This window comes from Ceratosolen solmsi, unplaced genomic scaffold (genome assembly GCF_000503995.2).
Source record: "Ceratosolen solmsi marchali unplaced genomic scaffold, CerSol_1.0 scaffold1, whole genome shotgun sequence".
Taxonomy (NCBI): domain Eukaryota; kingdom Metazoa; phylum Arthropoda; class Insecta; order Hymenoptera; family Agaonidae; genus Ceratosolen; species Ceratosolen solmsi.
This window is the reverse complement of record NW_011948415.1, coordinates 15,226,961-15,246,582: the sequence shown is the minus strand read 5'-3', so window position 1 is coordinate 15,246,582 and position 19,622 is coordinate 15,226,961. Positions and strand designations below refer to the sequence as shown.

The 19,622-nt window shown below is 32.7% G+C and overlaps 1 protein-coding gene across 2 annotated transcripts; it reads right to left on the bottom strand.

Annotated features, from left to right (window-relative positions):
* Positions 1 to 4,421: 4,421 nt before the first annotated feature.
* Positions 4,422 to 19,078, bottom strand: Crag (DENN domain-containing protein Crag). 2 transcript variants are annotated; one of them, XM_011508214.1, is made up of 18 exons: positions 17,959 to 19,078; positions 17,265 to 17,858; positions 16,378 to 16,800; positions 15,182 to 15,875; positions 14,487 to 14,578; positions 14,173 to 14,423; positions 13,848 to 14,018; positions 13,578 to 13,706; positions 13,093 to 13,348; positions 12,724 to 12,874; positions 12,332 to 12,538; positions 11,238 to 11,459; positions 10,126 to 10,221; positions 9,171 to 9,418; positions 8,605 to 8,863; positions 6,712 to 7,110; positions 5,902 to 6,074; positions 4,422 to 4,713 (listed from the first exon to the last, which is right to left on the bottom strand). In XM_011508214.1, the coding sequence occupies exons 1-18, from the start codon at positions 18,317 to 18,319 to the stop codon at positions 4,577 to 4,579; spliced, it is 4,863 nt and encodes a 1,620-aa protein (XP_011506516.1). In that variant the 5' UTR covers positions 18,320 to 19,078; the 3' UTR covers positions 4,422 to 4,576. The 2 variants fall into 2 exon arrangements, with proteins under 2 accessions (XP_011506516.1, XP_011506517.1); XM_011508215.1 differs by lacking the exon at positions 10,126 to 10,221.
* Positions 19,079 to 19,622: the final 544 nt, after the last annotated feature.

Here is a 19,622-nt window from a genome sequence, read left to right as displayed (position 1 = left end):
ATGATAAAATTGTAATAATTTTTTCTGCTTTATAGATAAATATACACTCTAGTTTCAATACTATTACAGATTTTTTTATTTATCAATTTAAGATACTTTGATCTTTTATGAATAGTGTATTAGAAAATTACTAATTTTATATAATGATTGTAACATAAGTATTTTCATTATCGTTGTTGTTATTCTTTAAATTGTAAGTATTAGTCGTTTAAATTAATTTTGATCCATACCTTTATTGAATATAAACTAAAAAACCATTAAATATGATAACTTAATACTATAATTATTATAATACGAAAATGATATGAATTTATATTCAATTCTAAAATTTAATGCTCTTTTCTATTTGCAAATTTCCAAGTTGTAATAATGTAGTTTAATAGTTGATAACAATGATTCCGTTACACTTTTATTCAAATTTGTCAAAGTTATCATATTTTAGAGAATAATAAACCGTATATTCTCCTTGGAAAAACGAAATTTAAAAATGTAAAAATTTTCACAAAAAGAACGAATAAGAGAGATAGAATTTGCTCCATAACTAAATATTTATAAATAATATTTTAAGACAATAGCACGGACAAAATCATACGTAAACTGAATTTAAAACTAAATGTAAGGTAAATGTATTTATTATAATTTTCATAAATCAAATCTTTACACGTATTCTGTTTCAAAATATTATCACTCGCTTAACAATTGCAGGTAATGAAACAATGATTGTCAGTTATTCTGACGAGCATGAATAATAAACTTTATTTAACGAAATAAAGATTCTATATTTATGATTTTATATAAAAATTCAATTTATATAAAGATTTAATGATGTAACATTAAAATTACGTTAAAAATGGCTGCACTAGTGAACTAGATATGATATATTCTAGGGGGGGGGAGGGGAGGGAGAGGCGGCAAAGCGTTATTGCATCTATTAAGTATAACAATATATAATATAAAGATATAAAGAACTGTATGTGCACATATTTTGATGCAAATAGAAAATGAAATTACAAAACCATGACAAATTATATATAATGATTTTTAAGTGAGGAGGTTATTCGACATTTTGACTTTTCAATGTCAGGTTTTCAATAACAGAAATTTGCTCTCAAGGCTGATAATGCATACGTTGATGTTTTAATATATAAACAATTGGTTTAAGAGTTTAGAGATGATATGTGGAAACGTGGTAGAAATGAATATAAAAAAGCATTTAAAGATAATGTCCTTTTGATATTTTTCCAAAGAAGTAATTGCGTTATTTTCGTAATTAAGTATGAAAATTACTTTATTAAGTCAAGTACTTTAGGAATATGAAGAACATAACGATAATTTCTTACGTACAATTTAAACTTTGTATTTAATTCAATATCGTAACTTACATTATGCCGTGTCTGGCTATGTCATTCCCGAATCTACTGGACCAATATATAAGTGCTCTTATGTTATTTTTCAATTAATTCAGCATTTATTTAAGCTCTACACATCGACACTACCCAACAGCTTATTTTAAGTTTACAATTAATATTTTAATATTTTATTTATTAAGTTTTTGTGTTATTTATTATCGATAGTATTTTTTTTTGTTATTGTCAAATAATAATGTAGGAAATAGGATACAATAGATATCTCAATAAATAATTCAAAGTTATTTTATAATCGTTTTACAATATTGCTAAATTCATACGTGCATGTTTGATAATGAATTATACCCACATATGATGAAAATATACGAGAGAATGTAAGTCAAACAGAATACTGTATTTCCTGGTACTATTATATACTGCAAGACCACAACTAATAGGAAGGATCTAATAAACTAGAACTTATAACTTTTTGCTTAGAATGATTGAAGTAGTCGTTATAATATGTCTTGTAGTAGATGTTCCTGCAAATAATTACCATTTATAACATATTTTGTAGCAAAATTAGGGAAATATAATTTTCTATTAGATGTTCGATTATTAAGACCTCATTTTTATGCTTATTTTTACCCAAAATTTTTAATTAATTTCATTTAAAAACTAAATTTTCATTTTAAATTGTAAATTTGTAATTTAAAATTACATCATTTCATCGTCAAATCATGCTCATACTGTATAATGAATGATTTTTATTATTTTTAAATACAAATGAAGAATAAATAATAAAATATTTTTCCTAAATAATTCGTGCATTATTTTTTTAATTTTCTATTGTTTTATTGTAAATATTAGTAAAAATATTATATAAAAACACAGCGAAGAAAAATATGAAGATTATAATGTTTTTAGTATATGAAATAATTCAATGAAATATGTAAGTAAATATTTCATGACAGCAATGCTTTATTAACGCTTCTATATGATTAAGGGATAATTGGTTTTTTATTTTCATTGAACGAAGTTACCTGAGTTATTAAAGACTCTCGCAAGTGATAAATCCAGACTCATATACCTAGATAATATTTATAATATATATGCATTATCAAAGTTACCTATTCTTAAGATCACCCATTAAAATTATAATATTATTCTTAAAGAGAATTTTAAACTTCACTTGACATCCGAATGCGATAAGAAAATTAAAAACGATGTGTGTAATTGAATGCAAAACTAGCTTTTGAGTACTTAAACTCATACGGTTAAATGGTATTTAACGTTAAATTTTTATTGCTTTTTTTTCTTTGTGTCGGACACTTTAGAAACTCGTTAGACAGGCACGGAATTACAGCGTTCTGCATATAACACGCGTAAGTAGATAATAACGGTTCCTTGACATGGTCAGACAATCTATAGTTCCGAAGAGAAAGCTACAGTTTAATAATCGGTAATTATTTCTCGGGCTCCCATAATCAATAGCAGAAGCGGTAAAAATAAAAACACAGGAAAAATAAAAGGTAACCGTAAACTAAAAAGTATAATTGTAAAAAAGAATTTCTATAGACTGAGCATTATTTTCGATAATTATAGAAAATTATTTTCAAACAGAATTTTCAAAAATAAAGAACGTTTTTTTAAGGAAGCTACATAATGATTGTTCGTTATATAGTAATATGGAAATTAAGTAAGGAATTATTGTTGGGGAAAAATTCTCTTACATAAGCAATCTTTTAAATAAAACAAAAAAAAAACAAAAAACAAAAACAAAAAAAAAAACAAAAAAAAACAAAAAAAAAACAAAAAAAATATAACATAATACAAGATTGTTTAACATTTTCACCTATTCATAATTATAACTTCTTTAGGGCATTCTAATAATAAATAAATTATAATAAATTTTTCACCAATTAGATTAATAAAGTTAAGATTATAAACAGAGATAAAAACTTATTATTACGGAAAAATGTGGCGAACATTTTTTTTTTTTTTTTTTTTTTTTTTTTTTTATTACATAGTAAAGAATAACTAACGATATCGGCATGTTTATTGAAAACAAAATTAAACAAATCTTATAAAAATTAACAAAGACAAATATGTAACTCTATACATTAATCGTTGCAAATAGTTATTAAAGAGTATTTATTTGTTTATTAAATATAAATTGAAAGGAAATTTGTTCAATGTTGCTATATTTACTAGCACAGAATAGTATGTATAAATGATTAACGTTTCAATTATTAGTAGTTCGTCTACCACAACTTTTAATTACAATAATTTGAAAGTAATTATTAATTAAATGATAAAATCGAGGCATACGGTATGACTTTCATTTTTATATGTCGGACACTTTCATTAAATTTTATTAAATATAATATATCGAGTGTTGTCTTTTTGAGTAAAGGAATGAAGAAAAGGTAAATTGAAATAAATGAAAAATCGTATTTATAAAATACTTTAATTATATTTATTTATATAATCTAAGAAAAGCTTCATCGCTCGAAGCTTCTCAAAGTCGACTTTAACCATCTGCGCCATACATTTGATCACGGTTTTGCTTTTTTCTGTTTTTTTTGTGTATGTATATATATATATATATATATATATATATATATATATATTCATATTATAGACATATACAAATCACTTTCTACCTCTTGGCTCTCGAGTCCGTCAGGATAGAGGCCATGAATGACTCGCCCCTTTAAAAAATATATTTCATCGCGGAGTTCTCGTCGAAATAGATCCTTCGTAATGTATGTATCGTCGCGTGTGTATGCATGCACTTGCGAGTAGTACCTGCATGTATACAATATATATGTACTCGGCCGTATCCATGTAAACTTGTGTGTATCTCTCGCAATGCGCGTTCCACTTAAATTCGCGGTTTTTCAATTATCTCGTATCTTGTTTTTCTCTTGAACTTCATTCCATCTCAGTTGTGTCCCCACTTGGGATAATCAAAAATAAAGGAGAATACTCTTTCCATCCATCCATCCATCCATCCATCCATCCATCCATCCATCCATTCCTTCCACCCTCTCTTGCTATCTCTCTCTCTCTCTCTCTCTCTCTCTCTCTCTCTCTCACTTTCGCACGTACATTGCAAGCGCGCGCGCGCACACATAAAGACGCGCACTGGCACAAATGTACCCTCTCCTTTTATATATTGCACAGCATATCATACTCGCGTTTCCCAATCTCACGTGCAAGAACAATCAGACGTTCAGTTGCTTGAAGTAGTGCCGACAATAAAGAGTCATCAGCGAAGGAGCCGTATCGATTGTACACAATAATGATTCCTCTCCCTCTGTCAGTTTGTCCAGCGAGAGTGTATATTCTCGATCGAAAACACCTATTTTTGTAAATTTACGCTTATGTTAAGTTTATCATAAAAACACAGTTTATCGCTATTTCATAAATGTAATATTTTATTTTTTAATCCGCCGGGAGATATTTTAATCGGCAATAAATATATTCATTATTTTATAGTCAAGCAAGATTGTGAAAGATAATTATTTATAAATCCCGCGGGAAATACATTAACTTTTTATACAGTAATATTATTTTGTGCTATATTCGCACATTAAAATTACTGCTCAAAATATTGAAATATACACATTTTATCTGCTTTATGTAATTATATTGAATATAACAGATTGCTATTCAATTCGAAAAGTTGACTCATCGAAATACAAATATAAGCCTTTTTAAATTTAATTTAAATATCAGCCTTTAAAAAATATATAAACGCCAAATTGCTACGTTAAATAATATAAAGTATTTGAATTCTAAATAAGTATGATTAATTATTGATCGATAAGTTACCTTTGTTTATTTTTTTATTTTATTATTTTTTTTTTTTTTTTTTTTTTCGATGAATCAAAATAATTATATCCATCTAAGCGATGCAGAATGTATTTATTTTAAAATACATTGTTTCACTATTGACTAATACATAGGGTAACAAATGATAATTATTCAAATAAAATTACTAAATACCCTATAATTAAGAATAATAATGAATAATATGTTGATTGTAAATTGTTTAATTGTTCACGAGTGCAGTGAGTTCATTTCATAATATAGTTAATGTATTTACGATAACTATTTAATAAAGTACCTTTTCGAATAATAAGACTAAATGTATAGATCATTATGAATCGGCCAAGACAATGTTGATTAAGATCGAGTTTTTAATTCTATTTATTCTTTCATTTATTTATTTATCTGAGTTATTATTTTATTTTCTTCTTCTTTTTTCTTTTAATAGTTTTACGATACTCATATAATAATCATACAATCGATACAATAATTTAAAATTCAAGAAAAATTTTTTAACGTACTTAAAGTCCAAATATTAAAATAGCATCATTGTTAACTAGTTCAGTTTTCATTGGAACAAAGATTAATTGCCTCGAAGGCGCAGACATAAAAATTTTTCAAATATCAGTACTTTAACTCTATCGTGAATTAGAAATTGCAATAATCGCTAGACTCTAATGAATAGATTAATCATCTCGATGATATATTAAAAATTTACCTTGATCGATATTTCCTCTTCCAAGAACAATAAAAGCTAAGAAGAGTATGTCCCGATAAATGGAGAAAGGCGTTTGATCGGTAATTCGATTCCTATTTCGTTCTAATGCCACTCTCTTGATTGGTTCAGCCAAGTCATTGCGCCTTACATAGGTTATCACATTTTGCATAAACCTATTAAAAGAGAGAATAACAAATGTTTTTATAAACATTAGTGATACTCGCAACATAAGTGTATTCCGTTTGAGGGCGAATAGGCATTTTTGTTAATGTAAAAGTTAGCCAATGATTATAGATTAACATTCGTTAAAATGCTTCATTTTGCATTCAACGAAGCAAAATTTTATCAATCGACAATCAGTAATAGCACTTTATTCATTTTATATGTGAACAATTGCGCGTATACGTATGCTCGGGTGGCGATAAAAATAAATTAATAAGACGTTTCAAAGTTCGTTTAGTGCCTTTGCATAATGGGACGATGGGCTTTAACGAAGAAGCTCATCGATAAAATCTATATTCTGAATAATTGATCCTTAATTATGGATTTGAAGTTGGAAATTGGAATGGAATAATTATTGAATAGTTAACTCGCGACACTTATACGTAAGAATACATTGGATGGAATAAATGCCGTCGTGCCGCTCCAAATCCAAATCGACATTAATTTACGACGACAAAGTATAACTGCAGTTGGGGAAATATTGGGATATCCAAGCCAAGATAATTGAGTCGAGTCAAGTCGAATCGTGGCAAGGGCCAAAGGCCAAGGGCAAAGGGCAAAGGGTAAATAATTAAGTAAGATCCTCACGTCCGATCCTCGATGTTGTTCTTCCACTGTATATACATTGGCAGTCTGTCCATGTGAAGCTTGTCGTTGTCCCAAAGAGTTCGAACGCCGACGCTCGGGCAACCCGTGGTGAGTAGGTCGACACTGCGCTCGCAGTTGCCGAGCCAAAGCTCCGGCAAATGGCTCGCCAGGTTGATCCTCTCGTAATACCAGATGAGGTTCCAGTATACGATCGGGTGCTCCTGGATAAACCTGTGTTTAGTAAGGCACGAGTCGCCCTCTTGGCCGAGCACGTTCTCCAGCTCTTTGCGCAGCACCAGGGGATTGAGGTATGGTACGGTGACCGGCTCCGGCAGCTCCCGGGGCTCCTGCAGGAGATCCGCCATCAGTGGATCGTGGCCGCTCTCGTTATCCTCGCATCTGCCGGCAGAAAGGCAGAAAGGCGCGCGCTTCAGCGATTTAGCTTCGCGTCGATTTGTCTACTCGTGCCGGATACCAAGGATACGCTACCAAGTATAATTGCTACCTCTTGGAATTCCGAAGCGCGTATTAAGAGTCCATTCTTACGAGATAGAGCACGGGTTCCCCACGATTCTCCAAGAAGTAGAGCTCACAATTTTTTTTTTTTCTTTTTTTTTTTTTTGTTATCAAGACTTGTCCGACGGAGAATACTCGAAAAAAAATAGCATTAATTTATCATTGGTAGTTGGCCTTGCAAATCGACAATACTTCAAATTTAAATGTGCTGAGCATGCTTTAATAATTTCTCAAATAATGCGACTAAACTCATACTTTCTCATTTACATGTAATTTACATTCTAATGCTAAGAATATTATCATAGCGAGAATAGAAAAACTTTTATCTTCTCATTCAATAATAATCATTTAACAATAATGCAATATGCAACGTTATTAAAGGTAAAAAGACTCGCATTATTTTAATGAAAATTACAATTTATTTAATAGATATTTCAGTACTTTGCTGCAAGTATTACCAAACAATTTATATATTACAGAACCGACGGGGAAAGAGATATAGGTATTGCATAAAAATTCTTAATAATGAATAGAAACTTATGCTACGATTACAATACTACGAGATAATATAAACAAATTTCGCTAATTCAATGGCAGATAATATATATATATATATATAAGCATTACTTTATCAGAGTAAATATTTTTCATTGCATGATCGGCCATTAATATGATGAAATTGACAGAAAGAAAGATAATAATCGAGCATTTTATAAAAATGAAAATTCTAAAGTGTCATAAGCTGTTTATATATTTGTACAATTTGCAATTGATCAATGTTTTCTAATGAATGTTTATATTAAAAATTTATTTTTAACTTTACATACGTATCAATATATATATGTATATATATATATATATATATATATATATATATATATATTTGTACACACACGCACACACGCGCACACACACAGACAGATTGACGTTTAAAGAGATAATTCAAGAATTAATCTTGAAATGGAATTTCCAAAACTTTATTTAACATTATGCCGAAGATTTTATCCTTCTGATTGATTAATCATCATAATCAATATAGCATTAGTTACATAATACACAATTATCTTAAACCTTCAAATTTATGTAGATAATAAATGTATTACACGTATTAAACATATTCCCGATTATCAAGCGTCATGATTTTTAAAAGATAAATATCAATGTAGAAGGAAAGATCCATAATGCATCGAGACGTAGCAGCTGAAAAATCGTATACGACTTATACGCAGAGGAAGGAATAAAATTAATTTACTTGGCATGGGTGCGTTCAATGGTACAAGCAGGAAGAGCAGCTTAAACAGTGAGAGCCAAATTGAAATTTGGCCGTTATTAGCTTAAAGATAAGATTTAGAAGGGGAGCTGATAATGCATGATCACCTGTAATCTAAAATAGTGACTGTGAGTAATGGAACGGTTGCTTTATCACAGAACTGGCAGGTCGTGTTTAAGTTCGAGTCCTCGGGCTGCCATCCGGCCATTATTTCCTCGTCGTAGAGGATGGCCGAGCAGTTGTGGCATCGACTAGCGCTCGACAGCACCAGCTCCACGGCCACTCGATCATCCAATTCTCGGGAACCCTTTGGATACAGGCACTCGGCGAGCTCGTACAAGGATCCCAAATCCACGCTCGCCTCCCCTTTAATAATTGTTGGGTTTTTTTCCCCCATTGATTGCTTCTATTTTCTATTATTTTAACGTCGAGATAATATAAAATTGAAGAGATTACGCCGATCGGCATTTCCCGTAGCTAAGTACATAAATTACGTAAGAAAGTATTGGCCGAGAGAGCTCCGTGATTAGCGAGCTGTACGTCCACAACTCTCGCGATTATGATTTTCAAAGGAAATGCCGATTGCAATTGCTTTGGCAAAAATTTGCCAAAAGCTCCTTGGTGTCTCGTTAAAATAAATTCGTTAAACTAGTCGCCCAGATCGTGTAATTACCAGCCATTCTAGCGGAAAATTCGTTGCGATCCTGTTGCGAGCCGTCCGTCAGCGAGTCCAAGCTCTCGTGCGATATGCCGTAGGCCAGCTTCTGGTCGCGTTCCTTGAGCTTCACGGGCGTGCTCGTTGCCGAGATGGCCTCCTTGATTTCGTCGAATTTCTTCGCGACGGTCGTTGCCGCGGACTTGAGGCTGTTCAGTCCGCCGAGGATAATCTCGTTTGATTTTTTCCCAGTGAGACCCGAGGGGCTATGAAAACAGCGGCAAATTCATAATTTTCGCATTGGTTTAGCGAATTACAAGCACACTTTCTATCCCACCACACTCAAGTGCAACTTGATGTTTAAACGAGATTTTTAGCGGACAAATGCGCTAATAATTATTTACACGTTAACAACAGTTTTATTCATTCTAAAAGTATTTTAATCATTTATAACTAACGGAGCACGAAGTTTATAAATACGGCAGGTATTCATTGTTATGACTTTTAAACTTTATATTGTAATCAATGATATTTATAAATTATTATTGTAGAATCGATTGCTTGTGGTATTATTCGAAGCAGGGTAATTTTGAGAAGCGAATATTAAAATAAAACAAAACAAAACAAAACAAAAAAAACAGCAACAACAAAAAACAAAACAAAAAAAAATTAACCTATAAAAAGCCTATGCATCGAATTTTTCAAAAATAAAACTTTGCATTTTTCCAATACAAATCATCATTGATAAAACAATACGTAATATTTATTCGCATTAAGACAATTTGAAAAAATGATAACCGCAAATCTACTTAACAATTGTGTATGAGCTTTAAATAAATTGAACGGTAAACTGCTTTAATTCTATACAATTAATAGTGCGTAAATACAGTGTACGTAAGCTTTTACGAATCAATGAGAAAAAATATGTCATTTTTTTTCTTTTTTTTTTTCTTTTTTTTTCATCGGCCTTTACCTGATGTAGCTGGAGAGACTGAGAGATTCGATCAGTTGATTCGTCGATATTAATTCCTTGTTTTTGGCAAAAGCGAGTCCTCCGGTCGAATAGCGTCTGTATTCAAAATTATACTCAAGCCAAACGTGCACAAAAATCAAGTAGGTATGGTAGTAGATGACGTTGTTGAAATTATAGTAAAAATAAAATTAATTAGCCAAACAATTAATTCATATTATATAGTTATTTACTAGGGACATTGATAAAACGTATGTAATAACGACGAGAAAAAAAAAAATCAAAAAAAAAAATCAAAAAAAAAAATCAAAAAAAAATCAAAAATCAAAGACACAAGAGAGGACAAAATTAATAGCAAATATAACAAATAAGTGCCGATTAGCTAAAAAATAAATTAACGAACAAAGATCATGCCACTAACTCTAATGTGAATAAGAGAAATTGTAAAAGAAATCATACGTAATCATAGAGTCGCTTGTTATTGTTACCTGGAAGTCCACGGCCAACTAGGAAATTACCCTCTGAGATTCAAAACTTTTAAGTCTAAATACTAAGCTAATATTATCTTTGTAGAATAGAGCCTAAATGGCTTTATTCCTTCGATCTCTTTTATTGGAATTTCACAGTGAGGAGATTATTCGAAAATTATTTGTCATTACGGCAAGCAAACTAGCATTCGCATTAATTCGTTGAATAATGAATGCGAAAATAAAATTAAAAAAAAATAGTTAATAAAAAATGGCAATTGAAGATTTATTATTTACAAGCATTAGGTTATTGGCCATATATAATTATACGAAATGAAAAGCCACTATTTACGTTATTAGGGTTAATTTAAGTTAATTAAATTATTAAATATCGCGTTTAATATGATTATTAGCAAGATTTTCGACGATGCAGCCACATAAATATAACGCTGCTTTGCAAACAAGTAAATTCTTTAATAATAATTTTTTCAATTGAAGAAAGTGTCGGATACACTAATGCATCGATTAAGCAAGTAGCTTAATCATCGTATAATCGAATACTCCTCACTGTGAGCGCCAACGATAATCGATCGTAGTCCTTTAAATCGAGAAACATAAATGGTCATTGTCATTGTCACCGTCTCTTACCCAAAACTAAGTTTCAGGCTCGAGCCAATACTCGACAAGCTAGATGTCACGCTGTCCTTGTTCTGTGCCCACAAGCTCCCGAGCTCGAGACGCTCGCGTTCGCGCTCTTGCTCCGCTTGTTGCACCGAGTGGGGCATCGTCTCGCTGCGCTGGAGGTGACTCCCGACACTCGTACCCCCGGCCTCCTCCATGGCAAAGGTCGCGCTTCGTGGCAACGCGTTACTGCAATTAAAGAGTTAGTTAAGACTAATTAAGCTCGTCGTTGGCCACTTTCTCTCTCATTCGCGAGCTTATGCGTCGTCTGCCTTGTTCGGCGACGAAATTTATAATGCACATTGAGAGTTGCATTGAGTTTATTCGATTATAATCGGCAATTTAATTCTTAAATGCCTATTTGCTTTGTTTAAATCGAGTATTTTAAGATGCCCGTGATTTTTTTTTATTTACAATATCGAATCTTCGCTTCTTACCAATTGGAATAGTTACGCGAAAGCGGCTTAAAATAAATGCTCAAGCTCCATATCAGTAATTATTCTTCTTTCATCTGTTCAGTAATTAGAAATTTCTAATATATCCGAATGGGGTACGAAAAACCTATAAGTCATTATGCTTGTGTAATATCGATACTTGAGTGTAAAAAAATACACGAATAATTCATATCCGTGTATCTGTTATATACGAATATTTCTTTCAAATTAATGCCATATTATACGTTTATGACAGTTGACATTGTTATTGGAAAAGTGCTTTATATATTTTACCTTCAGTGTATAAAAAATACGAAAAAATAAGGGAAATGCTGCTAATATTATTACCACCACCACCACCACCACCACCACTACTGCTACTACTACTACTACTACTACTACTACTACTACTACTACTACTACTACTACTACTACTACTACTACTACTACTACTACTACTACTACTACTACTACTACTACTACTACTACTACTCTTTTTATCTACTACGCTCTTTTTATCGTTATCCTTATTATTATTATTATTATTATTATTATTATTATTATTATTATTATTATTATTATTAGCGGACAATGATTGCTTTATTAATAGCAGCCCGGCAATTGTACCTGCGAAAAAGTAGAGGACCGCCAGGTCTGTTATCTTCCATCGCGTTGCTTAGGACGGTTAAGGTGCTCGTCGAGCAATTAGAATCATTTTCTTCGCTAGGCGAAACGATGGGTGTGTCGTCGTTGGCAAGTGCACCCAATGGATCATTTTCTGTGACGGGCGTCCTCACGGGACTTTTCACCGGAGATTCCAAGCATCTCGCAAACCTTCGATATAATTATCAGCCATTATCGATAATAATTGTTTTCTTACAGCATTAGGTAATTTTAGACCTTAATTGATGGTATTTAAGAAATTCAAGGTCACGTATTATCACGGGCAATTGAATTTTCAATTTACTATTTACTAAGTAAAAAGATAATTATAAAAGGTGACATTCTTTGAATTTTACCTGGGATCGCTTGGCGAACGATTAAGAGCTTCGGGCTGCGAATTACAAAGAATTGCCGTATCTTTGACAATACTATTTTGCCTGGGCATTTGTTTTTTCATTTCATTGACTCCGAAAGTTGGAAGATCTGATATCGAGCTGCCTTTTAGAGCTGAAAAGTACAATTTCTTAATTGTGCGCGAGGCAGAGTAACTAACTACATGTCAAATGGCATAAATTATTGCTCGTAAGCTGGGGTAAAGGATTGATTAAATATCGAATGCCATTTGTCTCACTGAGTTGTGAGAAAATTGTGAGAAAATTATGAAAATTTTCTTAATTGTTCATCACATTTTCGCGCAGAGTTGAAGTAGAGTTGAGAGTGCTTACAATCACTGTGGGCGGTTTCCGTATCCTGCGAGTGTGTGCTATCGAGGCTCGAGCGTGAGATCGCGTGTCCTATATTTTGGCCTTTAAGCCCATCGGGAAGGAGTAGAGCCTCGTTGTTTATGCCTAATCGACGCCTGGCGCTCTTTTTCCCGGCTTTCTTGAACAGAGCCGCGCCCACGATCACGTTACGTAGTTTGTTCCACATCAACTGGCTCGAATTCGTCATATCCGAGGGCCAAGTCGCTTCGAGTACCGCCTAAATAACGAGCATTTTAGTGTGCACATCAATTTTAAATTAAATTTTTCCGTATATTATAGTTGCGTAATGGCGAATTTCAAAATACATATTTGTACAATTCGTACAATCGTTAAAATTAATCGGCTCGTTTGTAAAAATTCACGGGCAAATAAAGAAAAAAATAGTTTGCCCAATTCGATTAGATTTATATCGAATTGCTATTTTTATCATAAAACGAGCGACTTACTTTGTTATAAAATCCATATGTAAGTGCATTTGGTTGAACACCACTACGTTTCATGTGAAAAAGAAGCTTGACAGCAAGTACCGGTTGCCCATAAACTCCACAAAGTTGCATCATAGCTCGATAACAAACCTATGCAAGTAATTTTTTTGTTTTTTTTTTATCAATTTCTTTATATATACGTTTATATCAAGTTCTCGTTTCGTATAGTAGATTTTATTTATTGTACATTAATCAGGAATCGACTATTAAATAGTATACTTTTTATCGTACCTCTTCCATCGGATCTAATCGCAATTTTTGCATTTTTACAAGTAATTCGTAAGCTTGATGTAATACATTTGCTGGCTGATGAGATACCTGCAGCATCGCTGGCAAATGTAAAAACCATAAGCTATAGCAAGTATTAAGTAAACAGCGTCCCCAGCGTTCGGGCAGGGCTGCCTATAATGCAAAAATTCTGTGCTTAAATGGTCAATGGTAAATTCACATTTCTAGTTCATCAATAACAAGAACTGCTGATTTATGATTGAAAGAAGACAAATGTAAAATGTAAAAAAAATAAATAAATAAATAAATAAAGACATTCCTTACGTACCTGCTTACGAGCCATTCTTTGAGCAACTTTAATTTCATATTTCGTTCTACGTGCCATTGGACTTCCAGGAGCCATGCCAAACGTGTTAAGGGCTGGATTTTTTAAGTGAAAATTCTTTTGCGGGCGCATTAATTTATGATCTAGCTTAAACTTTTCATACATTATCGCAGATTGATTGATACCTGATTCTGGCGGAGGTATAAAAACTGTTCTCTCGCTGTGTTGGGATTCATCTAATTCCAAAAATGTAGCTACAACAGATAAAAAGAGCACGGTTAATTGACCGAGTTTGAAAATAAAAGGAATTCACTCACCATTCTCTTCTTCGACTCTCTCGGTGCATTCGTCGAAGAAAGCGAGGCCCGCCATATCCATATCGGAAACAAAACTTCGTTCCTCTATGAACCTAAAACACGATTAAAATCAGATGATAATAATGCAACATTTTTATAACTTTTTATATTATTGTATTATAATATTTTTAGTGCGTGCTGTGTTATATATATATATATATATATATATATATATATATATATAACGTTATTGTAGCATCATAACGAATAATAATTCTATCGAAATAATTAATAGAAAACATTGAATGTAGCCTTTTACGTGGAGATTAGGAGAGAAATAATTAAACTAAGGGACATACTCGTGTGATCAAATATTAACGTAAGCTTCAATGCTCTCTCTCTCTCTCTCTCTCTCTCTCTCTCTCTCTATCTATCTATCTATCTATCTATCTATCTATCTATCTATCTATCTCTATCTCTATCTCTCTCTCGAGCAATGAAGTATATATATATACATATCTATCTACTAAATTACGTATATTTAAAAATGAAAAATATTGTCAAAGTTAAATTTTATCGGATATGTGTATATTCGACATAATCGACTTTGCATTGAATATTTGACTCTAAGGTATGTAAGGGTTGGAGATGTAATAATTCGTAAAATTAATAGCTGGATGATTTACAGCCGGAGGAGCCATTGACTGATTGCCTACCTAATAAACATCTGCGTGCGAACCACCATACTATAAAACTTGGCATGATTCTTATCTCTGCTCCTGAGGAAACCCTGGATGTTGAAGAGACTGGTGGGATCGGTGGTGCCGACCGTCGGTGCCTTGGTAATCGGCAACAAATAAGCCCTATAGCCTTTCAGTATGAGAGCCATGAATCTGAGGAAAGTGTCCTGGATCTCGAGCTCCAAGGCCTGCTCCCGTCGCTTCTGCTGAAACTCCTTATCGACCCTGAAGTCCTTGTCGTCCACCGTTATTGCCGATCTCTCCTGCATGTGATTCTTATTAATCGTGATGAGCTTGAGGTAGAGCTTGTCGAGGGAGCTCTTAAGGGTTCGCGCGGCCTTTTTCGGCAGGAGCTTGTTGTTGAGATGCCTCTTGTCATCGCAGATGGCAATGTTGTTTGTGTCGAGGTTCACGCAGTTAACGTCCGAGGGCGGGTCATAGAGGTCGAAGAAACGTGAGTCGACGCCTATGAGGAAGGGCAAAGGTGCGTGCAGCACCTCCGCAAGCCCGAGCGGACAGAGTGGAATATAAGGGCACTGCCACTTGAAGGGAAACAAGATCATGGCGATGGCTTCGCTCACCGAGGTCAGCACGTCCGGACGCAGGGAGTGCACAAGAATCTTCTGCTCAGTCAGGGCCAGCAACAAAATCAGCATACAGTTGTCTGCTCCTGGATACCGTAAATACATTACAAATATGTATATGGCTAGCTATATGTGTAGCAAACTGTATTTCACGTCTATTATTATAAAAATCGTTCCGTTTTCTCGCCGATCGACTGATTAAATTGACGTTATCATGGCAATCTTATGGCAAATGGCAAATAAATGCATACCACTTATATTGTCTGGCTTATTAAAAGTGAGCTTATCACGTCATTAAAAGTCTATTACGGCGTATTGAAAAATTTGAATTATTAATTTAGGTGAAAAAGAAGAACCTGTTTCACCCGTAATGAATTGCGTAATAAATTCGTGAAATATTAATGCATTAAGGAAACAAAAAAAAAAAGTGACCAGAAAATTATTAAGAAATTTTTAGGTTCTAAAAATTTACTCAAAATTTACTCAAAATTTACTCAAAATTTACTGAAAATTTAGTGAAAATTTGCTTATATGTATATTGGTAGTTTAAAATTTCATCCTTCCAACGTTAAAAGCTCCTTGTAATACCTAAGTTGATAAGCAGTTGACGAAAACTTGCCCCGGATCGGGGAAGAGCCAAATCCTCCGGCTGTGTGAGTATCAATCCGTCTTGGGAACTCAATTGAATGAAAATTCGAGGCCGTTGAGGACTGGGAAACGGTATGTCACAAAGGAAGTACGAGATGTATTTCTCAATAGGCACATTTTGTGGTTGACCGTTCACGAGTCCGTGTAAAAAGCCGAGAAAATGCTCGAAAGTATCAAAGAAAGGCCAATGTGAGAGAATACATATGGACTTGCTTATATTTAAGGACTGCGTGGATGGATCGGTATATTGAAGCTTCTCCAATTGCGATAAATTCAACTTCTTAAGTATACCAAACTTCTTAAAAGGCTTCTTTTTTAATTCTAGTTTGGAGGTTATTATTCCGGACGGTTCTGTTGCATCTTCTGAAAAATTGAAATACTTTAATGAATTTTTAAATTCGCTTAAATTATGATTCGAGTTTATTGTGCAAAGGCTTATTGCAATATTTATTAATAAAGCTTGATTTCGGATTTTTTCTAGTTTATATCTTTTTTTTCAACTTTATGAAAAATGAAGAAAATATTAATTTTTGCATTTTGCTTAACATTACTTTTGCCATAAACCTTTCTAATAATTATGTAAAGTATCGAATTAATCCATGAATTTATGTTACGTATACACGCTTTGTATAAAAGTACAAAAATTAATGGCATTAAAGGACTAACGTGTATTTACAAAGCAAAAAATACAACATTTTTGGTGAAAATAATATTTACATTTAAGGATTTTGTCTGTAGGGGGATTATAAAAATTAATATAGCCTACGTACGCGCTGGTATAAATATTATAATAAGCTTGGCAATTTGTAATACTATTCATTACATACCAGTTTCATTTTGTGGAACTTCCACATTATCTTTTATAACTTCATTATCACTAATATTATCTAAAGGTAAAACTTCCTCGTAAAAAGTTATCGCGGATCCATAAATTTTCTGTGCAGCGTCAGCAACAGTTAAAACGAAAGTCGAAAAAACTGGCTTTGGTTTACTTGCAATTTTTGGCCAACATTCGATTGTAGCTCCCATTGGTAAGCAAAACATGGCAACAGAATTAGGAAATACAAAGTTATTATAGTCTGTGCTTGGATACTTGTATAAAATAGCAGGCTTAAATGAAATGAGATTAGCCCGGTTCATTGATTTCTTGTAGCAGAGATAAACGTCACTACCCAGCATTCCTTTATTCAGGTTTTTTGAAATCACACAAAATGCATGAGGTGGATTTTCTCCTTTATTTATCAATATGACACACACATCGGTAACGACTAACGAATTACATGGCATTTTTTTACTCGCTCTACGATACGTAACAAAAATTCTTGATGTAGAATTATTAACATTAGCCACGTAACCGGTTGGGGTTTTCATTACAATTTCTGCATCTTTCATTATTCTTTCTTTTCCATCGTATATTACGCCTATAAATTTCATTCAAATTGTTAAAAAGAAAAAAAAAACAGATTGATTAGAATACATTGTAAACAAATAAATAAATACATAGTTAAGCGTTTTATTTACCAATATCAACGAGCGGTGGCTTATCTCTACCCCTACGGTAACATAAATAACATTCTTCGGTGCGTAAACTACCGTGATTTAAATCTGCTTTAAAACCACTAACTGTATACTCCAATAATGAAAAACCTTCCGGGCACGTTTCTCCAAGTGCTGGAAAAATGATGGCCAAATCAGTTATCGGTGCTTGTAAGTTTGTGTCTTTAAGATGAGTTCCTTCCTGACACCAATCTTCCAGTTTCTCGTCCGATTCCCCTTTATTTTCATTTTCATCATTTTTCTCGATAGCAGAATTTAATTCATCTTCGTCCTGTGCCGGAAGCCCAGCAACAACAAAATAATCCGCTACTCTGCGTTCATCCATTGCAAATCCTTACTTTATTACCCACTTAGGGTAAACTTCACTGCAGTATTGTAATATTTCATGTCGCAATCATTACCGACTACATTAGCTTACATTATACAATATTTGTAATAAAAAATAGTTTGGAATTTCTGCTAAATCCGACAAAATCCATATCATAGGCGCTCTACAAATATAAACGCCTAAAAGTAGGTTATGTGAAGAGTGCCGTGCTCCGATAATTGAATCCTCTTTAAAATCCTATTTACATCATCGAATACCTCTTCAATGACGTTTCCTCGTCGGACTTTTTGTTTTCTCAATCATTGCGTTCATCATTATCTTCCTTTTCTCTACCTCGTTTAAGGCGGAGCAGCAACATAACCTAAAACTTGAAGAATACTCATTCACAGCGCAATTTATTTCAGTCTACAAAATAGCTTACTTCATAATACTATTAATAATCGAGGCACTGTTATTATATATCGCAATAATTTGAGAAAACAGAAGCTTAACGTATCAGAACAGTGCATTTAATAAAAACATATTACATAGGAATGTCGTTAAATTATCAATTCGGACGATATTTAAGACAATGCGGCGTATTTTCAATACTCAGCTTCATTGGAGATTTGCCTTTTTACACTTTTCCGCACCTTTGATTGAAAACTTTTTATGTTCGTCAATGTAAACCTCATTCTACCTGCTCTAAAACTTTAAATCAATGAGTTAACGTACTGGACGTATATTACTACCTGAAAATCCTAGAGTCTTATTGCTCTACCAAGGTATTTAAATTTATCGACTTGGTCAAAATCTTCCGAGAAACTAATATTTTTTCAATCTAAATCTAATCTATTATTGATGTATCTTATTATTATTATTATTATTATTGTTGTTGTTGTTGTTGTTGTTGTTGTTGTTGTTGTTGTCGTCGTCGTCGTCGTCGTCGTCGTCGTCGTCGTCGTCGATGTTATTATTATTATTCGTCTACTCTTAAGTATTCTTAATTCTTTACTTTAAAAAAAAAAAAAAAAAAAAAATTGAAGAGAAATGATATAATATAAAAGTTTCATAATTTTAAATACATTTCTTTATTAATTGCGGCAAATCAAAGCCAACAACAAACAATTAACTTTTACTTTTTACCGCGTCAATTTATAATAGCATTATTTATTCCAAAACTATATTTATGATAGATAAACATGCTGATTAGTGCTATTGTTTATTGGTCGTTTATATGTTGTTTAATAAATAATCATATATGCATATTGCCTGCTGTACTGTTTGATTGATGCGATCTTTTTCTATAACATAATTACGA

Excerpts from the sequence above, each read along its gene's own strand:
- Crag (XM_011508214.1), bottom strand. The coding sequence starts at position 18,319 with ATGGATGAACGCAGAGTAGCGGATTATTTTGTTGTTGCTGGGCTTCCG. Across the intron at positions 14,579-15,181 it reads CGCACGCAGATGTTTATTAG|GTTCATAGAGGAACGAAGTT; the intron begins GTAGGCAATCAG and ends ATCGTGTTTTAG. Across the intron at positions 14,019-14,172 it reads AAAGAATGGCTCGTAAGCAG|GCAGCCCTGCCCGAACGCTG; the intron begins GTACGTAAGGAA and ends TTTGCATTATAG.